We start from the raw sequence: 20,394 nt of genomic DNA on the forward strand, positions 1-20,394 counted from the left end.
TTAATACGATCATGGCTGATCTTCGGCTTCAACTCCACTTTCCCGCCCATTCCCCATATCCCTTGGTTTCCTGAAACACCAAAAATCTATTTATTGCAGCCTTTGGTATATTCAATCTTGGAGCATCCACACCCCTCTGGGGTAGAGATTTCCAAAGGTTTACAATCCTTTGAGTTAAGTAATTTCTCCCTATCTCAGTCCTAAATGATCAGCCCCTTATCCGGAAACTGTGCCCCCCCCCCCCCCCCCCCAATGTTCTAGATTCCTCAGCCGGGGAAACAACCTCTCAGTGTTTACCCTGTCAAGCCTCTTCAGAATCTTGTATGTTTCAGTGAGATCACCTCTCATTCTTCTAAACTACAGAGAATATAGATCTAGTTTACTCAGCCTTTCATCATATGACAACCCGACAACCCTCTCATCCCAGGAACCAATCTAGTGAACCTGCACTATATACTAATGCAAGTATATCCTTCCTTAAATATGGAGATCAAAACTGTGCCCAGTACTCTGGGTGTGATCTCTCCAATGCCCTGTACAATTGTAACAAGACCTCTTTATTCTCGTACTCCAATCCCCTTGCAATTAAGGCCAACATTTGCCTTCCTAATTGTTTGCTGCACCTGTATGCTAACTTTCTGTGTTCTTTGTACATAGTCCCTCTGAACATCAACATTTACAAGTTTCACACCTTTTGAAAAATATTCTGCTTTTCTGTTCTTACTACCAATGTGAGTAACCTCACACTTCCCCACATTATACTCCATCTGCCACTTTTGTGTCCACTTACTTAACCTGTGTATATCTATTTGCAGCCTCTTTGTGTCTTTCCCATAGCTTGCATTCCTACCTAGCTTTGTATCATCAGCAAATTTAGATACATTACTATGTTTCTTCATCTAAGTCATTAATATTGGTTGTAAATAGCTGAAAGTCCAACATCTGTATGGTTGCCATCCATACAAGGGTAAAATAATTTCTAAAATGGGCACATGGCTTTATTTCCCATCATGTGCTATCTTTTAACGCACTTGTTTAACGAGTTCATGTAAGTAAAATAAGCACCCACATTAAAATTTCACAGACAAGAATTTTTGCAAATGAATTAACTGATACAACAATAGTTTACAACTGAAGAAATTAAACCCAAAAATGTGCATATTTGAAAATAAGTTTTTTTCCTGCATTTCACATTATCCCTGGTGACCTTTTTGAGCCATAATACTCCTGCCTGACCTACCTCAGTCCTTTCCCTGTTAATCTATCGTGATGCCAAGTGTTGGTTGCCCAGGTCATCTGATGTCATCCTCAGGCGAATGGTTTTCAAAATGACGTCTGCAATGACATCAAACTTCTCTTGGTCTGCAGCCTGACAGCAGCTTATACCAGATTGACGATGTCTGGGTTTTCTGTTTCAACATTTCACTGTATTTATTGACCTATTAGCAGATTACATTTCAGATGTACATTAATAGTAAGAACAATTCCTGTAATAATGGGGCAAAGAAGCAGGCAGTTAAAATGGTCACAGCACTTTGCCCCCTCTGATCCCACAGTTGCAATTTTAACCTACTCTTTTGAGCAGATAAGTGAGACATCGATCAGAGGTACTGTGTTTCCTCTTTAAATATACAGACTGAGTTCCCATTATGTCAGTGAGAGCTCCTACTGCAATTTTAACCCAAGGCCACTGTGGGGAAGCTGTGGCAGCTTCATCGCCAGACTATGCTGGTGACAAGTGGACTTGGGGCAAGTTATAGCCTAGAAAGTTAATTTACTTTTTATTTGTTTCCTTATGGGTCAGGAGGATCAGCTATCCTTCCTTGTCCTAAATTTTGCTCTCTTCCTTCTCCCCCAAGCACCTGAGGCCCTTCTGACCTCTTCTAACCAATTACCTAAGTGCCGGGACCATTCTTTAATAAAAACTGAAAATGCTGGAAATACTCAGGTCTGGCAGCATCTGTGGAGAGAGAAGCAGAGTTAAAGTTTGAGGTCGCTGACCTTTCATCATTTCTTTGAGTCCCTGGCGGCAGCCTCCTGTTGGATGAAGTTCCACACCCTCTCGCTGTCCAGCTAGCGTTTTCCTCTGGGTTCAGTAAGATCGCTGATGGGGCCCATGCAGATGAGGACTGGGATTTAAAATCTCCCAGAGCTCTCTGCATTGGGTTGGGAGGTGTTTCTCATCTGCCTTGGCTCTCACCTGGAGCTAAATTTGGGTTTAATGTTTTTCTTTGGATAGTTGATACTCTTGAAAATGAGGACAAGGGGCTTCCTGAGATTGTGTTAGCATTTGTAGTGGTCTCTGGGAGTGCTTCTTCTTTGGGAGTATGTTAATACTTAGAGATGACCTTTAGAAAGCAAAATCTGACACTGACTATCCTAAGAAGTGTGTGTTTGAAGAAACCTAGAGCAACACTTTGTTTTTGTCCCACTGACTGTTTGCTGCCTCCGTGGTGAAATGGGATGTTTTTGCTGCATAACACCTGTTGTGTTCTTTCACTAGGAGGAATAGGAGCTCCAAAACGAAGCCTGTTCTGCCAAAGGTGAGACTGTAAACCCTTCATCTTTATCTTTCTCCATACGAGTGGAATTATCCCTTTTCCATTTTTTTCGGGGTAAAATTATAAGTAGTGCTGAATAACACTCATTGTTGTACTTTGTGCAAACGCTATTCTATTTGCTAAAGTGACTATTCAAGCGACCCTTTTAAAATTTCAAATTTGTCCCCCAGTTTTTTCACTACTTTCTTGTCCCTTCCCCCTTCTTGCCCCTGAAGACCTTGATTCTTATGGGGTACAGTGGAGGCACCACCACTGGTACTTCATCCAAATACTTATTTGTCAACCCATAACAATAAGTTTTAGCAAGCTGTTCATACATAGGAATAGGATAGCCCCTCAAAACTGTTGCGCCTTTCAATGAAGATTGTGGCCGATCTATTTCGTACTTATGGCACAGAAGGAGGCCATTTGGCCCTTTTTCCTTATACCAGCCAAAAAAGAGCGATCGAGCCTAATCCCTCTTGCCAGCTTTTGGTCCATAGCCATGAACGCTATGGCACTTCAATTGCATTTCCAAGTACTTTGTAAAGGCAGTTACCCAACAACTTTGTCGGAGAAAAAATTTCTCCAACTCCCTTCTAATCCTTCTAATGTAAATCTAAGCCCCCTGGTTATTGACTGCTCTGCTAATCTAGTGACATCCTTGTAAATCTCTTCTGTTATTGCTCTAGCGTCAGCACATTCGTCCTGTAACATGGTGTCCAGAACTGTGCGCAGCACTGTGTTCTAACTCGTTTTTTATACAGTTCTAGCACAATCTTGCTGCTTTTATATTCTATGCCTTGGCTAATAAGGATCCAGCATGCCTTCTTAACCACCTTATCTACCTGCCCTGCTACCTGCAAGGATCTGACATGTGGGAGTCTTTCAAACGTCAGTTGATTAGAATCCAGGACCAGCATGTTCCTGTGAGGAAGAAGGATAAGTTTGGCAAGTTTCGGGAACCTTGGATAACGCGGGATATTGTGAGCCTCATCAAAAAGAAAAAGGAAGCATTCGTAAGGGCTGGAAGGCTAGGAACAGACGAATCCCTTGAGGAATATAAAGACAGTAGGAAGGAACTTAAGCAAGGAGTCAGGAGGGCGATAAGGGGTTATGAGAAGTCATTGGCAAACAGGATTAAGGAAATCCCAAGGCTTTTTATACGTATATAAAGAGCAAGAGGGTAACCAGGGAAAGTGTTGGCCTACTCAAGGACAGAGAAGGGAATCTATGTGTGGAGCCAGAGGAAATGGGCGAGGTACTAAATGAGTACTTTGCATCAGTATTCACCAAGGAGAAGGACTTGGTGGATGATGAGCCTAGAGAAGGGAGTGTAGATAGTCTCAGTCATCTCATTATCAAAAAGGAGGAGGTGTTGGGTGTCTTGCAAAGCATTAAGGTAGATAAGTCCCCAGGGTCTGATGGGATCTACCCCCGAATACTGAGGGAGGCAAGGGAAGAAATTGCTGGGGCCTTGACACAAATCTTTGCATCCTTATTGGCTACAGGTGAGGACCCAGAGGACTGGAGAATAGCCAATGTTGTTCCTTTGTTTAAGAAGGGTAGCAAGGATAATCCAGGAAATTATAGGCCGGTGAGCCTTACGTCAGTGGTAGAGAAATTATTAGAGAGGATTCTTCGGGACAGGATTTACTCCCATTTGGAAACAAATGGACTTATTAGCGAGAGGCAGCATGCTTTTGTGAAGGGGAGGTCGTGTCTCACTAATTTGATTGAGTTTTTTGAGGAAGTGACAAAGATGATTGATGAAGGGAGGGCAGTGGATGTTATCTATATGGACTTCAGTAAAGCCTTTGACAAGGTCCCTCATGGCAGACTGATACAAAAGGTGAAGTCACACGGGATCAGAGGGGAGCTGGCAAGATAGATACAGAACTGGCTCGGTCATAGAAGACAGAGGGTAGCAGTGGAAGGGTGCTTTTCTGAATGGAGGGATGTGACTAGTGGTGTTCCGCAGGGATCAGTGCTGGGACCTTTGCTGTTTGTAGTATATATAAATGATTTGGAGGAAAATGTAGCTGGTCTGATTAGTAAGTTTGCGGACGACACAAAGGTTGGTGGAGTTGCGGACAGTGATGAGGATTGTCAGAGGATACATCAGGATAAAGATCAGTTGGAGACTTGGGCGGAGAAATGGCAGATGGAGTTTAATTCGGACAAATGTCAGGTAATGTATTTTGGAAGGTCTAATGCAGGTAGGAAGTATACAGTAAATGGCAGAACCCTTAGGAGTATTGACAGGCAGAGAGATCTGGGCGTACAGGTCCACAGGTCACTGAAAGTGGCAACGCAGGTGGATAAGGTAGTCAAGAAGGCATACGGCATGCTTGCCTTCATCAGTCGGGGCATAGAGTATAAAAATAGGCAAGTCATGCTGCAGCTGTACAGAATTTTAGTTAGGCCACACTTAGAATATTGCGTACAATTCTGGTTGCCACACTACCAGAAGGACGTGGAGGCTTTGGAGAGGGTACAGAAGAGGTTTACCAGGATGTTGCCTGGTCTGGAGGGCATTAGCTATGAGGAGAGGTTGGAAAAACTTGGATTGTTTTCACTGGAACGACGGAGGTGGAGGGGCGACATGATAGAGGTTTACAAAGTTATGAGTGGCATGGACAGAGTCGGTAGTCAGAAGCTTTTTCCCAGGGTGGAAGAGTCAGTTACTAGGGGACATAGGTTTAAGGTGAGAGGGGCAAAGTTTAGAGGGGATGTGCGAGGCAAGTTCTTTACACAGAGGGTGGTGAGTGCCTGGAACTTGTTGCCGGGGGAGGTGGTGAAAGCAGGTACCATAGAGACGTTTAAGAGGCATCTTGACAAATACATGAATCGGATGGGAATAGGGGGATACAGACCCCGGAAGTGCAGAAGGTTTTAGTTTAGGCAGGCATCAATATCGGCGCAGGCTTGGAGTGCCGAATGGCCTGTTCCTGTGCTGTACTGTTCTTTGTTCTTTGTTCTGTGGACACGCACTCCAAGGTTTTTCTGCTTCTTTGCACTTCGCAGTATCTTATCATTTATTGTGTATTTCCTTGCCTTGATGCCCTCAAGAACAATAACTCATATTTATATTGCATCTTTAATGTAAGAAAATATCACAAGATGCTTCACAGGATTATAAATGGAAGTATGACACTGAGCCACAAAAGGAGATATTAGGTCAGATGATCAAAAGCTTGGTCCAAGAAGTAGATTTTAAGGAACAACTTAAAGGAGGAAAGCAAGGTAGAGAGCTGTAGGGAGGGTGTTCCAGAGCTTAGGGCCTAGGCAACTGAAAGTGCGGCACCAGTGGTGGAGCGATTAAAATCAGGGATGCACAAGAGACCAGCATTAGAGGAGTGCAGATATCTTGGAGGGTTGTGGGGTTGGAGGAGATTACAGAGATAGGGAGGGATGAGGCCATGGAGGGATTTGGAAACAAAGATGATAATTTTATGATCAAGACATTGCTTGATTAGGAGCCAGTGTAGGTCAGCGAACACAGTGGTGATAGGGAAACAGGACTTGATGCAAGTTAAGACACGAGCAGCAGAGTTTTGGATGACCTCAAGTTTACAGCGAGTAGAATGTGGGCCACCAGCCAGGAGTGCGTTGGAATAGCCGAGTCTAGAGGTAACTAAGGCATGAATGAGGGTTTCAGCAGCAGATGAGCTGAGACAGGTGAAGTCGAGTGATGTTACGGGCGTGGAAATAGGCAGTCTTATTGATGGCATGAATGTGAGGTCAGAAGCTTGTCTCAGGGTCAAATGTGGCATCCAGACTGTGAATAGACTGGCTTAATCTCAGACTGTTGCCAGGGAGAGGCTGTAGCTAGGGAATGGATTTTGGAGCGGGGGCCAAAAACAATGCCTTCAGTCTTCCCAGTATTTAATTGGAAAAAATTTCTGCTCATCAAGTATTGGATGTCGGATAAGCAGTCTGATAGTTTAGCTACAACAGGAGAGTTGTGAGAAGTAGTGGTGCGAGGTAGAACTCAGTGTAATCAGCATGTGTGTGAAAACTAACGCTGTGTTTTCGCTATGCTCCCCAAATGCATTACCTCACACTTCTCTGGACTGAGCTACATTTGCCACAGTTCCGCCCACCTGGCTAGTTCATTGATATCTTCCCGCAGTCTTTTTTCTTCATTATCAACCACAAGGTTAGTTTTTGTATTATCTGCAAACTTCTTAATCATGCCCCCTACATTTAAGTCTAAATCATTGATATATGCACATAAAGGGAACTTGTACTGAGCCCTGCGGAACCCCAGTAGAAACAGCCTTCCAAGCACAAAAACTCCTGTCAACCGTTGCCCTTTGTTTCATGCTGTTGCACTAATTTTGGATCCAACTTGCCACTTGCCCTTGGATCCCATGGACTTTTACTTTTCTGGCCAATCTGCCATGTGTGTCCAAATTCCATCTACCTACTTGGCTAGCAAAGATCTGCTGAGATCAGATTATTAATTGAAAGCTAATTGACTGCTTTTTGTGGGGGAAATTAGGCACTTCTACTGCTCTTTGCATGAAGAAATGCTTCTTAACTTCTTTCCTGAATGCCCAGATGTGATTTTTAAGGCTATGTCTGCCTGTTCTAAACACCAGTGAAAAAGTTTCCCTCTATCTACCCTATTAATTCCTTTCAAAATCCAAAAACCCAAATCAAATCATCCCTTAATCTTCAGTATTCCAGGGGGATGGAGTATACAAGTAGGGAAGTCTTGCTACAACCATACAGGACATTGGTCAGACCGCACCTGGAGTACTGCATACAGTTTTGGTCACCTTATTTGCGAGACATACTTGCATTGGCAGCAGTTCAGAGAAGGTTCACTTGGTTGATTCCTGGGATGAGGGGTTTGTGTTATGAGAAAGGTTGGGCCTATACTCATTGAAGCTTAGAAGATTGAGAGGTGATCTTATTGAAATGTATAAGATCTGAGGGGGCTTAACAGGGTCGATGCTGAGAATATGTTTCCCCTCGGAGAATCTAGAACTAGGGGGCACAGTTTCAAATTTAGGGGTCTCCCATTCTCCCATTTAAGACGGAGAAGAGGAATTTCTTCTCTGAGGGTCGTTAGTGTTTGGAATTCTCTTCCCCAGCGAGCAGTGGAGGCTGGATTATTGAATATATTCAAGCTAAATTAGATAGATTTTTGGGATTGACAAGGGAGTCGAGGGTTATGGGGGACAGACAGGAAAATGGAGTTAAGGCCACAATCAGATCAGCCATTATTTTATTGAATTGCGGAGCAGGCTTGGGAAGAATGGCGTACTCCTGCTCCTATTTCTTATGTTCTTAGAAACTGAGTTTATGTAACTTTCCTCATAATCTAATCCTTGGAGACCTGTTAACATTCTGGTGAACCTACACGGTATTCGTTCCAAGGCCAGTATGCCTTTTCTAAGGTGCAGTGCCCAGACCTGTACACAGTACTCCAGAAGTTTTCTAACCAGGGCTTTGTATAGCTGTAGCAAGTTGGAGTTTCTGAGATCTGAATAATTTTTCACTCACTAAAAAGTGTCACTTGATCATCAGCTAAAGAAAATTGACTTTTTAAAAGTATAAACTAAAACTGATTGCAGTCTGTACCCAGTCAGTGAGAAGGGAGGAGCTGTAGCAGTGAAGAAGCAAATGTTAAATTCTCTGAGATGGATGATGCATGCACTTTTATTTATGGGCTGGCAAGGTGCTCCTCCCCGTTTAGCTCAGTTCGAAACTAACTGGTTTGCTGATGAGTGAGATTTCCCAGACCTGTTAGCACTCTATATCCACACCATGCAACTGGACTGATGTGTTTTGAATCAAATCTTCTGGTGGAAACTGGGTAAATTATTACTTACACTGGATATAATGAATTTATATATGTTATTTCTGTGGTTAGGGAGCATTACAATTGTGCAAGATCTCCTAGTTTTGAAAGATGAAGCTCCAATAAATTAAAGAATGTATGTAATAAAGCCTCACCTAAGTAGTATGAGTTGGATTTAACACTGTTCCATTACACTTTGCATGGTTTCCATCATCTTCCAGACCATTTGTAGAAGCGGATCTGCAAAATGCCTGTACTCTAGAATCTGTTCCCTGTGCATTCCAGTGTGTGTTTCAGGGCACTGGTGGTAACCAGAAAACAACTGCAAGATTCCACTTGCACAGTTGCTTGAAACTACGTTTGTAACCTTGAAATATCCTGCCGTGGATTGTCCCCTCTGTTTGCGGGGAATGACTGTACAAAACAGCAATGCAGAAGCAACTGCAAGATGGTGTCTGCAGCACCTAATGCCATCTGAGACAGCTGTTTTGTTTCCTGGGGTGGTGCAGGGTAAAATACGTCTCCTGTGGTGATGGGTCTTGATGTTGCCAGGCACACTAATGCCATCTTGTTTGTTGTATTACTGCCATGAGAGACAATACTGACTCCTACAGCACTGCAATATGAATTCAGCTTAATTTTGACTTGCTTCGTGAACATTGAGTATCTTTTATAGCAGTATCATTTGAATAATTCTGAATTAGATCAGTTCACTTGCAAAATTTTAACCTCTTGGGACAGAGGGAACACCAATACCTCATATCTCGGAATCTTGGCTCCATCACTGCAGAAGCTACAAGTGACAGACGTAAACAATGCTGCACCCTAATTTCTCACAGGTCTCTGCAGCAGGCTGTGTGTCAGAGACACTTGTGTATTTGTGAATCCATTTAAAGCTTGACTTGAGTGCGGTCAACCTGATGACTGAGTGTTATTCCCTATGACTTAATCGCTACCCCCTCGTTTGATTTTTTTCCCAGCAATTTCCTTCCCTCTTCTGAAGGTGCCCATCCTTGCTGCCATAAGGTCTCATGTTGCTGGCTGCTAGTGCATTCCCTAGAGTTGTCTTTCTTCTTGGGTGCCCTTTCATGATGTGTTTTGGGTGCTGAGTCATCACAGCCAATCTCCATCCTCGTGTCTCCTGACAGCTAAAACACACAATTTCCAGTATGAGATCTCTACCAGACAGTGGTTAGCAAACTTACCACAACTGGGGTTTGAACATGTCTCAATATTGCACCAAAAACGTCACTGTTCCAATCAGCAAAATTTCTATTTGTCCTTGACAGACTTGTGATGGAGTGTTGGGTCTCAGCATGAGATGCCTCCTTACTCTAATTTTTCTCCCTCTAATACTGACACAAATGTGTCGGCTCTGACGTTTATATGTCTGTGACAGTGCTTTCAGCTGGTTTAACATTGCGACTTTTGTTTATCTCGAACCTTCAGCACTTATTAGATGTGAAGTCTCTGAAGTACCTGGCAAGTCTGACACTTCATGACCGCATTACCAAGTCTCTGCTCCATTTGCACAAAAAGAAAAAGCCACCCAGCATCAGTGCCCAATTTCAGGTAAATACATGAGGCAGGTGACTGGTTCTCCCATCTTACAGTCGTCTTTCCTTGTACTGTATGTAGCTTGTTGAATATCAATCCAGTCTCAAATATCAGTGTTTGATTGTTGAGTAACCAGTAACCTGATGAGTTCTGAAAGCTCTTTGAATGTTTCAAATTGTGTGTATAGTTTTTGTTTTGGGCTATCTGTCATGTGTTAACTGGCTCAGTGTGTGGATTGTTCACCTCTAATGAAAGTTTCAGGACCCTCCCTTCCAGCGTCAAACACCAGCGTAAAATATTAACGAGTGACTTGAATGTGGGAATGTAAAGAAGTAAAAAATGAGAAATGCATTCGTTGAAACTCCACTCTGTTGTACCTCAGATCTCGGTGTATGTTGAATAACCCCAATCATTTGGCTTCTCACTATATCATACCTTAAATAAATAAAAATTCTGAAATGACTTAGAATAGTATTTATTAGAAAATTGCCACAAATTGTTGATGGAATTATCTCACTCTCCCCAATCAGCTTGTGAAGTACTCACTGAAAGCACTGCCCTGTAAAGATGCCTTATTTATCTTAAGTGCCAGTTATATATATTTTCAGTTCTGCCCTTGTGGCACAGAGTCTACACTTGTGCAGTATTTAATCATTATGTACTGTATTTTCATTGTCTAATTTTCCTCCCTCCTTCCCATGGCATGGATACGGTTCCACAGCTCTCAAGAAAGACTTGAGATTCTCATTGGTCCCCTACCCCTTTATTTATGGAATAGACTTGCAGCTAATGCAGTCATTCCTGTGTTGATTTTCATCGGCAACGTAAGAGCCAGATTAGTAGTCAGTGAGCTGTGGGATTGAGGATAAAAATAGGTTTGAGATGATTGAATGCTGTGTGGGATATGATAGTTCCTGAACTGCTTGGAACTTGGAAATGACAGGCCAAGCATGAGTCAAGATAGTTAAATATAAAATTGAATAGGTGCTCTGGATTTCCCTCTGAGAGCAGGGGAAGACCTTTTAGAAGCTTCCTTCAAGGAAAGAAAATAATTTGAACTTTTTTAAAATAGGGAATGCAGCTCCAAGAAGCAAAAAACTTGCATTTATACAGCTACTTTTCATGTCCTCAGCACGTACCAAAGCACTTCAAAGCTTATGAAGTGTAGTCATTGTTGTAATGTAGGGAAATGCAGCAGCCAATTTGCTTATTGCAGCATCTCACAAGCAGCAATGAAATAAATGGTCAGTTAACCTGTTTTAATGTTGCTGGAGGGGTAAGTGCTAATCAGGATTGTGGAAGACCTCCCCTGCTGATTTTTTAATTCACCTGTGAGGGCAGATGGTGTCTTTGCTTAACGCCTCGCCTGAAAGATGGCACCTCTGAGTGCAGTGCTCTCTGCTGCACTGGAGTGTCCATTTATATAATGTTTTTTGAGTCTGACTTTGGACTTGAATCTATGACCTTTTGAATCAAAGGTGACAGTGCTACAGCTCAGCCAAGGGTGGCAACTGAAACAGACTAGGTGGAGAAATAAAATAAAAATAAAACTCATGATTTGTAATTCAAATAGGTGATTGGTAAGAATATTGTTGATCATGTCTAGCTCTTCTAGACTGACCACAATGGGTCTAATATGACTTTATGGATTTGTAAGATAATACTGCATTTTCTAAGCTAGGTCTTTTTTTTATACATTTGATCTTGACCAGAAGACTTCAGGTACTGCAGTATTTCACCATTTTATATTTTCTTTCATCAGGCTTCTCTCAATAAGCTAATGGAGACTCTGGGACAGGCAGAGCCATACTTTGTCAAGTGCATCCGATCAAACGCAGAAAAGGTAACTGACTTTTAGTATTTATTGCTGTACTTGAAAATTAATTGGTTGAGAAACCAAGGTAAAAGGCCATGGTCCATAACGTATGTTGAATTATAAGAGTTGGACAAATAGCCACAAAAAAATTTGCATTTATATGATGCCTTTAAAGTCTAAAAGGATGAAGTCACAGAGATGGGGAGGGACGAGACCATGACACATTTTAAACATGAAGATGAGAATTAAAAATTTTGGGCATTGGAGGCAGGAAACCAGTGTAGGCCAGTGAGGTCAGAGGCGATGGTTGAATGGAGCTTGGTGCAGGATAGGATGCAGGAACAGATTTTGGCATCAGCTGAAGTTTTGACGGTGGAGAATGGGCGCCTAGCCGGGAGAGCATTGGAATAATCAAGTCTAGAGGTGACAATGGCTGAGGCTGGGGTGGAGGTGGATGATGTTACAGAGCTGGAAGTAAACGGTCTTTGTGATGGAGAGGAGATGGCATCCGAAGCTCAGCTCTGCTCTTATTAGGGTCATTGATGAGACTGTGAACAGTCTGATTTAGCCTAAGAAAATACCAAGGAGGGGGAGGAAATGGTGGCGAAGTTACAGACTTTGTGCTGGGGGTTAAAGACAATACCTTCAATCTTCCCAGTATTAAACTGGAGTTAATTGCCATTCATCCATGACTGGAGATTAGACAAGTAGGGGTTGAGAGAAATGGTAGCGTGTCATTGGTGCGCATGTGTACCAGCACAAGCTGGTCCCATGTCTAAGGATAATGTTGCTCAGGGTCAGCATGCGGATGAGGAAGAACGGGACCAAGGATAGATCTTGGGACGGACCCGAAAAATAATGTGCTGGGTTGGGAAGAAACCATTGTGTAACTAAGCAAGAACAGCCCACTGTGTTGGACAACAGAGGAGAAGTGTTGAATAAGGATGGTGTGGTCAGCCATATAAAGGGCTGCAGAGCGCACATGCAGGGTTAATGCAACAGAGTTAAGGTCGCAGACTTTGTTATGTTTTAGTTTTGTGCCAAGAATGGAAATCTGATTGGAGAGATTCAATATGGAGTTCCAAGAAAGAAGGGAATGAGTTTGGGAGGTAACAACGCGTTCAAGGACTTTGGAAAGCAAAGGAATTTGGAGATGGGAGTGGTGGTTTGTAAGGACGGAGTGGTCAAGGGTGAGCTTTTTGAGGAGGGGTGTGATGTGGGGGAGTTTTGAAATGGGGATGGACAGTTCCTGTGGAGAGGGAGCAATGTCAGATAATATGGGGGCCAGGAACGGAAGATGGGTAGTCAATAATTTATTGGAAATAGGGTTAAGGGAGCGGGGGGGGGGTGGGGGGAATCTCATGAACAAGATGTACATGGAAAGGGCATGAGCCTAGACAACAAAACAGGCTCAGGAGTGAATATGGGTGGAATTTGGCTTGTTGGGCAGAAACAGCTGATCTCAGTCTTCGTATCTAAGACGTTCATGAGATCCTCAGATTTAAGACTTCTGTTCATTGGTAAGTAACAAATATAAGTAGTCAGAAAATTCATCAGTGAAGCTGAAAGTTCTTGAATTATTTAAACAAAAAGGTTGGATGCCACAATGGGTGGTGAGTAAGGTCTTTCTCATCCATATAATACTGTGATTATCATTGTAATACTATGAATGTTGACAGGGTAGGAGAAGACTAGATAAATTTGAGATGTTCTGGTTAGTTGACATCATGTTTAGATTTTTGTGACTTGTAAGCAGGGAAGGTTGAGGGAGCTAAGGAGGTCCTGGGAAAACATCAGTGTTGCAGATGGTACGATGAAGCTGGATTTCAGCACAATGGTGATGTAGGGAAGAGGAGGAGCACATTGACTGTGGTGGTTGAAGAAGTCAGCTCGCCACAGCTTTCTCGAGGGCAATTGGGGATGGCTAATAAATGCTGGCCTTGCCAGAGACACACTCATCCCAGCAACGAATTTAAAAAAAGGAATGACAGGAAAATTTGGAGGAATGATTGTCATAAAAGTTAGCATTGCAATGGTGGGGGTGGGCTGGAGTGAAGAGATAGAGAGGTAGCGGTCACCTGTCCACAGTGTTATTTTTATATTCTGTCCAGGAGTGTGAGATGAGTGTGAAAAGGGCCTTTCCCTATTGGGGAGAAATACTCAAAGCCTCATAAAATTTGTCTTGTGTGAATTTCTACGTTGAGATTGTTGCTCCTTGTAGCTCGCTGTGACCTTTCTTTTGTCAACATTACAGCTTCCATTGCGCTTCAATGATCACCTAGTCCTGAGACAGTTGCGGTACACAGGCATGCTGGAAACTGTCAGAATACGACAATCAGGCTACAGTATTAAGTACACCTTCCAGGTAAGAACCTCCTGTTACTTAGGTGTATGGGAATTTCATTGCATGGTTCAATTGTGCTTTGATTCAGATTTATGGATGGTGTCAATTTTAAAAAGTGCAATATAAACATTGTAGATCAATTGATGTTAATTTGAACTGAATTAATGATTGAGACATGTGCTCATCAATGACCTTCAAAGTGAAACCTAGTTGAATTTGGCCGAGTTTAAGGGCGTTAATTTCTATTCAGGCTTGAATTGTTTGGTTTACATTTTTAAAACTTGAACAAATACAGGCTTGCATCTGATGGAAAAAATGCGGAACTGAGTTGAATTTTTGCCAGTATTAACACCTGTGACTGCATGTTTTTGAGTTTGATAGGCTGTGGTCAGTTCAGACAGACTATCTAAAAATCCTAACCCAAATATGGTTGGCTTACTTCTGCTACCTTAGCTTTGTGGTGTCATTTTTAAATACCAGTTTTTCTCACCTCGCCTGAAGGCAGTATCTGTCACTGGGTTACAGTTTCATGGCCTTTGGCATCTTCCAGTATCACTCCCAAGTGGCCAATGTTAACACACAAACCCATGCAGTGAGTATCTTCAGGCTGTTTGACTATTGGTGATATTATTATCCAGCAGTCCTCCGTCAATATCCACATGCCTGTTTCTAGCAGGATTCTGGTTAGTGATGAGAAATGGAAGGCCTGGATGAATTTTCTGTTCTTTTTCTCCTCCCTCTCCCTGTGGCGTTAAAGCCCATTGTTGTGTCCCAACTGCACCCTTGCTGAGATCAACTCATTCAGTGTAGGCCAAGTGTGGAACTTGGGACTATTCTAGAGTTTTTGTTTTGGTATTACATTGGATGATGTATTTTCCCAATATTCCATAGAGTGAGCCTATTCTGGTTGATTTGGAATGTGATCCTTATTTGATCTTTTCTCCCAGTGTTAGTGGATAATGTCGTCTTAGTGGTGGATGTTTCATTTAAAACACATCGGTGTCTAGCTGATTCGCTTTATGCATCAATAAAGCTGAAGTGAAATGCATTTAGTAATGTTTCCATATCACTTTTCAGGAATTTGTAGCTCATTTCCTTGTGCTTTTGCCACAAGGCACCGTCGCTTCTCAGTACAGCATCAGGGAATATGTGAGAAATGTGAACCTCAACAGAACCAGTTACCAAGTCGGTGAAACAATGGTACATTATAGTTTTATGTTATGAAAATGCCAATGTACATGTTCATTCAAATATGATACAACAAATATTAAAAGCTGCTGTGGAAATTCATATCAATTGAGAAACATAAGGTGCACATCTGTGTCCTACATATGTAGGGGTTCCAGAAAGATCATATTGTTTAGATTATGAAATTTCTTCTACAATCTAGATCTGTCTTGTGTAACCTCTGTAAAAATGATGTGACTTTAAATGACTCACATTAAGGATTCTAGGAGAATATGTAGAAAGTCTTTTGTTTTTTTTTAAAAAGTCTGCTTCTCCCTCTTTTGGTTTTCTGAAGGCAATAATTCATGTTGGCCTTAAATATCGCCAATAGTTTTTCTGCTGGATAGTGGCTGCTGTTAGGTTGTATATTTGGGGCATTGTAATTGAATGTTACGCTATCTGCATCAGATGTTCACAGGCACACACTTTGCCGGACTCGTCATTGGCTGATGAGCAGAGGTTCTGGTTAAGATTTATTCCCCCTAAAAACCCGCATCTTTATTTATAAATCTCTCATTACTTCCTCCCAGCTTACTTTGGCATCTATCTCCAACCCTAAACCCCTCTGCTGTTTTGTGTCATTTACAGCATAGAAGGGGGCCATCGAGTCCATGCTGGCTCTCCATGGAGCAATTCAGTCAGACCCACTCCCCCACTCACTCCCTGTAGCCCTGCAAGTTTAATTCCTTTTAAAATTATGCTGTATCTCTCCCAACTTTAAGAGCCTATGACTATCCCTTAGCTTCTCTTCCCTGACTTCTAAAAAAGTTTTCATTTGATGTCCCCATTCAAACCATTTTGTTCCCTTCTCTCATGTAGATGTTTTGCTGCATTAAAGGTGCTGTATGAGGGGAAGCTGTTGTAATCTTTCAATTAACTGATGTCCTAATATTTTTACTTGTCCTTATCTCCCCCTCTCACTGTTAGAAGTATAATTCACTATTGCATTTATGCATGGTTCCCCATAGATATTCATGAAGGAAATTGAGCGTCAAAAACTGCAGGACATGCTGCACAAGGAGGTTCTGAGACGAATTATTTTGCTTCAGAGTTGGTTTCGTGCTGTGCTCGAGCGGCGGCAATTTCTCCAGATGAAACGGGCAGCAGTTATTGTACAGGTTTGTACAGAATGAAAGTTGCTGTTTTTTAACTTTAAGTTAGTAGAACTTCAACGCAAATCTTAATGCCAATCTTGGGAGGAAGCTTCTCTGAAGGTTGGCAATAATAAATAGCCCTGAACTGCATAAATATCAAGTATCCAGACAATTGCCTGTGTGCTATATGCCGCCAGGGCCACGAAGCTTGGGCAGCTAGTTCTGTTCGTGCTATTATTTCTTACTGGTCTATCTTATTTGAGTGTATAGATCTGGAGGTTTGAAAAGAGCTGTTTTTAGGGTGGTGGCCTCATTTGGTGAGTTGCCAATTCAATGCCAGGTTTACTGTGGACTTTCATGTTTGGAACTAAAGTGAGACTGCACAAACCAATTTTACTGAAGACTCTTCACAGACTGGATTTGAACCCAAACACCAGAGGTTAAAACCCAGTGATTGATCCACTGTGCCAACATGTTCCCTATAACTGGTTATTCCATGGATCTTTTTTTTAAATCACATAAAATGTTATATTTCATATTTTTACAGGGAGTTTTACTGATTTTCATGGGAGCAATTACAGAAATCAGATATTCCAAAAAAATCTTTGTTGCTCTTCCATTTTTCTTTGTAGAATTATTGGCGAAATTACAAGATGAAGCAGGACCTCATTTGCACAGACCTCAGTGTCTTAAATGCAGCAGCAACCAGTATTCAGGCCATGTGGAAAGGCTACAGACAGAGAAAGATGTTCTTGCAAATGCATGATGCAGCAATTGTCATACAGAGGTGCTGGCGTGATTACTGCAGGTATAGACTGGCAGCTCTGTGCATTCAGACACACTGGCGACGATACAAAGAGATGCAAGCATACAAAGCATTCAGGGACAGCATCGTAAAAATTCAAGCAGCAAACAGAGGATTTGTAGTGCGGCGCAGGTAACTTTTGCACAGAGCTAGTTATATCTCCTGGTTTGTGTACTCTAGATTTGGATGGGATATATGGCCAGTCATGGATACAGTCACTGTTATTTTGCATTTATTATTAAAGGACTGATGTTCTCGTTAGAGTTACCAGATAGCACATTTCCCCCACGTCCCTCCCCAACTTAGGTGCTGAGGTCAGTTGTAGCATCTTTGCAACCTCAGCTGTGGCAGCACATGCAAAACAAACTTGGTTTGAACTTGGAACCTTCAAGTCTGAATGGGTAGTACTGAGCCATCAGGAAACTCCATTGATCTTTATTTAAATCAGAGCAATTTGCATGAATGAATTCCAGTGCTTTTAATGCTTGGAATTGAATTCCTACCTTTCATTTCAGGTTTCAGGCACTGAGAAGGCAGAAATGCAAAGAAAAGAAAAAACAGTTGGACAGTGAAAAGAAAGGGACCTTGAACAAACACATCCCAGATGAAAACCTCCCTGAAGTCATCAGGGCTGATCTAAATAAATTAGAAGATGAATTAAATGAGACTTGCACTTCAAAAGAAATTGACAGTCAGCAAATCCATTCTGAATGCAACGATACCTCTATAGATTTGCAGGGTGGAACTTCTGACTTTGCCAATAGTATGAGTGTACTACAGGGTGTGATAGTTAGGGAAAGACCAAAGTCCCTTTCTGGGGACCCTGATAAACAGAAAGTGGTGCGTGCCAAGAGACACAGTCGGAGAATGCGAGAATTGGAGCAGGCCAAATTCAGCCTTGAACTGCTGAAGGTGCGATCAGGAGGAGTGTCTCCCTCAGAGGAAGGGCGATGGTCCGCTGAGCTGGTATCTGATAGTGTGAACTCCCTGTCTCCTCAGGAAACACCAGACAGCGAGAGCTCAAGGGGTAGTTTTGAGGTACCTAGCTGTGATGATGGACAGAAGAGAAAACAGTCTTTAACTGTTTCTGATGAGCTAGTCTCTGATTCCAGCCTACATACTGCTCAGGATTATATTTCAACAAGTTCCAAGCCAAATGATCATAGTTTGTCCTTTAGTCTGAAACTTAATGAAAAGAACCTGTCTTCCAGTCCTTCTCATACGAACACTAATTATCTTGGTCTTATTTCCACAAGTCCAAGATCAGCCAATGAAGAGTCCCATTTTCAAAGATCAAATTCTGAAGATGGATCTCCCAGTCCTAGATCAATAGACGGTCTATTTTCTAATCCTGAACCAGACGACAGTCTCTTTACCCTGATGCCAAATTATGACAGTCTGTCCAGTAACTCTAAGCCAAATGACACTATCATTATAAGCTCTGACCCGTATACAATTGAAGGCATTATTGCTGGACCTAAAACAGAAGGTGACAACACTTTGCTCAATCAGCCACTCGATGGTGAAATTTCTAAAGATGAACTGCCTAGCTTAATGGACAATGCAGGCACAGATCCTTTCCCTCAAATGGCAAATCTGGAAAAACTTGAACGGTTAAATGTACAGCAGGCAGAGAGACAAAAGCAGAAACAGCAGCAGAACGAAAAGGAGATGATGGAACAGATAAGGCAGCAGACAGAAATCTTGGAGAAACAACGCAAAGTATTTGAAAAGCAAGAAAAGGACATGTTTGAGAAGCAGCGAGGGGAAGCTCTACAGAAAATAGAGCAGTGCAGACAGAATGATTCCCCTCCAGTTCCTTTCAGATCTCCAAGCAAGCCAGCAGACAGACCTCAGTCTTGTCTTGTCTTGCCCCGAGAGAGAAAATGGGATTCAAATATCAATCTTGATTCTCTTTCCATATCAACCATTGAGTCTAAAATGTTGAACACTCCAGAATTTTTTGAAAATGACAATACCTCAAGTCACCCTGGAGTAAAAGATAGACCGATCAGCATGTTTTTTGAAAAGAAGGAACTGCAACCAAGTGGCCAACAGGAAGCGAATAAGCTAGATGGGTGGACCCCTAAACTCAACTTGGAATCCCGTGAACCTGTCCCTGGTACAGAGCGACCCCGACAGGCTAAAGCTCAGAAAGGGACTGGAAGCACAAGGGAGGAGTCTACAGAATGGACTGCCAAGGACAGGACCAATGTCTTGTTCTTTTTACCCAAAGACAAGACCATACTAAGCAAGTAAGTTGTTTTTCTTGAACATTGAGGAGTCCAAGTTAACAGCCGCATAATGGTGTTCGTGTTTTAATACACAGCCAGTGGAATGATAAGGTACCATTTTGTCACTCAAGTTACTTTAGTGTTTGGCTGTGGAGCGAAGATTCCCCAGAGAGTGATGAAGAAACTTGCTAATGTCAGTGAGGTCGTCTGCTTGTTCTGTTGATCAAGAGCTTTTTGTTTGAGTGAAAAATGGTTTATTGATCACATTTTTCTTAAAGTACTATGTTTATTTGCCCTTCTTGGCTCTGATCTTCCTCAAGTAGAATTCCAGCTCCTTTCCTTCAAGGATGTCGCCATCAGCTCTGCCACATTGGCCAGGTCTTGAAGCTATGAAAAATAATTTACAAAATAGCTCAATACTTAATACTGTACAAAATACAGATGTTCTTTAAAGGCATTGGAGGTCTAACATTCAGGTAATGTGCTCTTGTTACAATATCAAAAAATTTGGGTGAGAGGCCTAGCCTGTAGTGCGGGACAGCACCAATGTTGGAAAATGGGGAGGATTAAATAAACGAGTGACACCAAGTTTGGGTTTTCAAAGCCTGTAAGTTGTCGAGGGCAGGTAAGGTGTTCAACAATTTTGAGGTCCTGTAAAAATGCATCAACATAAAAGACAGTGTGACAAATCTCAGTTCAATCACCATGAGGATGCGGGGTGGAGGAAGATCTGCACAACATTCATAAAACATGGCTTTAAAAGAATGTGCGAGTAATTTTATATTGAGTCTTAATGGTCTTAATGAGAACAATAATGCTGCAGCTCCCTTACATCATTTTTTTAATAGATGCATCCACTGGTCTGTATCATAACAGTTTGTTTAAGAATATTTTGGTAAAGTTATTTTCTGGATTTGTTTTCGCTTTTATCAGAATGTAAAGTATTTACAAAAGGAGAGGTG

General features: G+C 42.1%; 1 protein-coding gene across 5 annotated transcripts in view; it reads left to right on the top strand.

Annotated features, from left to right (window-relative positions):
- Positions 1–20,394, top strand: part of myo9aa (myosin IXAa) — a 342,332-nt gene that overhangs the window by 246,312 nt on the left and 75,626 nt on the right. For all 5 annotated transcript variants that reach the window (XM_068015624.1, XM_068015628.1, XM_068015627.1 and 2 more), the window contains 8 exons: positions 2,504–2,543; positions 9,805–9,927; positions 11,675–11,755; positions 13,983–14,093; positions 15,150–15,272; positions 16,268–16,417; positions 17,026–17,330; positions 17,714–19,453. In XM_068015624.1, coding sequence (XP_067871725.1) covers positions 2,504–2,543; positions 9,805–9,927; positions 11,675–11,755; positions 13,983–14,093; positions 15,150–15,272; positions 16,268–16,417; positions 17,026–17,330; positions 17,714–19,453 — 2,673 coding nt within the window. The remainder of the gene's footprint in view (positions 1–2,503; positions 2,544–9,804; positions 9,928–11,674; positions 11,756–13,982; positions 14,094–15,149; positions 15,273–16,267; positions 16,418–17,025; positions 17,331–17,713; positions 19,454–20,394) is intronic.

Source organism: Heterodontus francisci, chromosome 35 (assembly GCF_036365525.1).
Source record: "Heterodontus francisci isolate sHetFra1 chromosome 35, sHetFra1.hap1, whole genome shotgun sequence".
NCBI lineage: Eukaryota > Metazoa > Chordata > Chondrichthyes > Heterodontiformes > Heterodontidae > Heterodontus > Heterodontus francisci.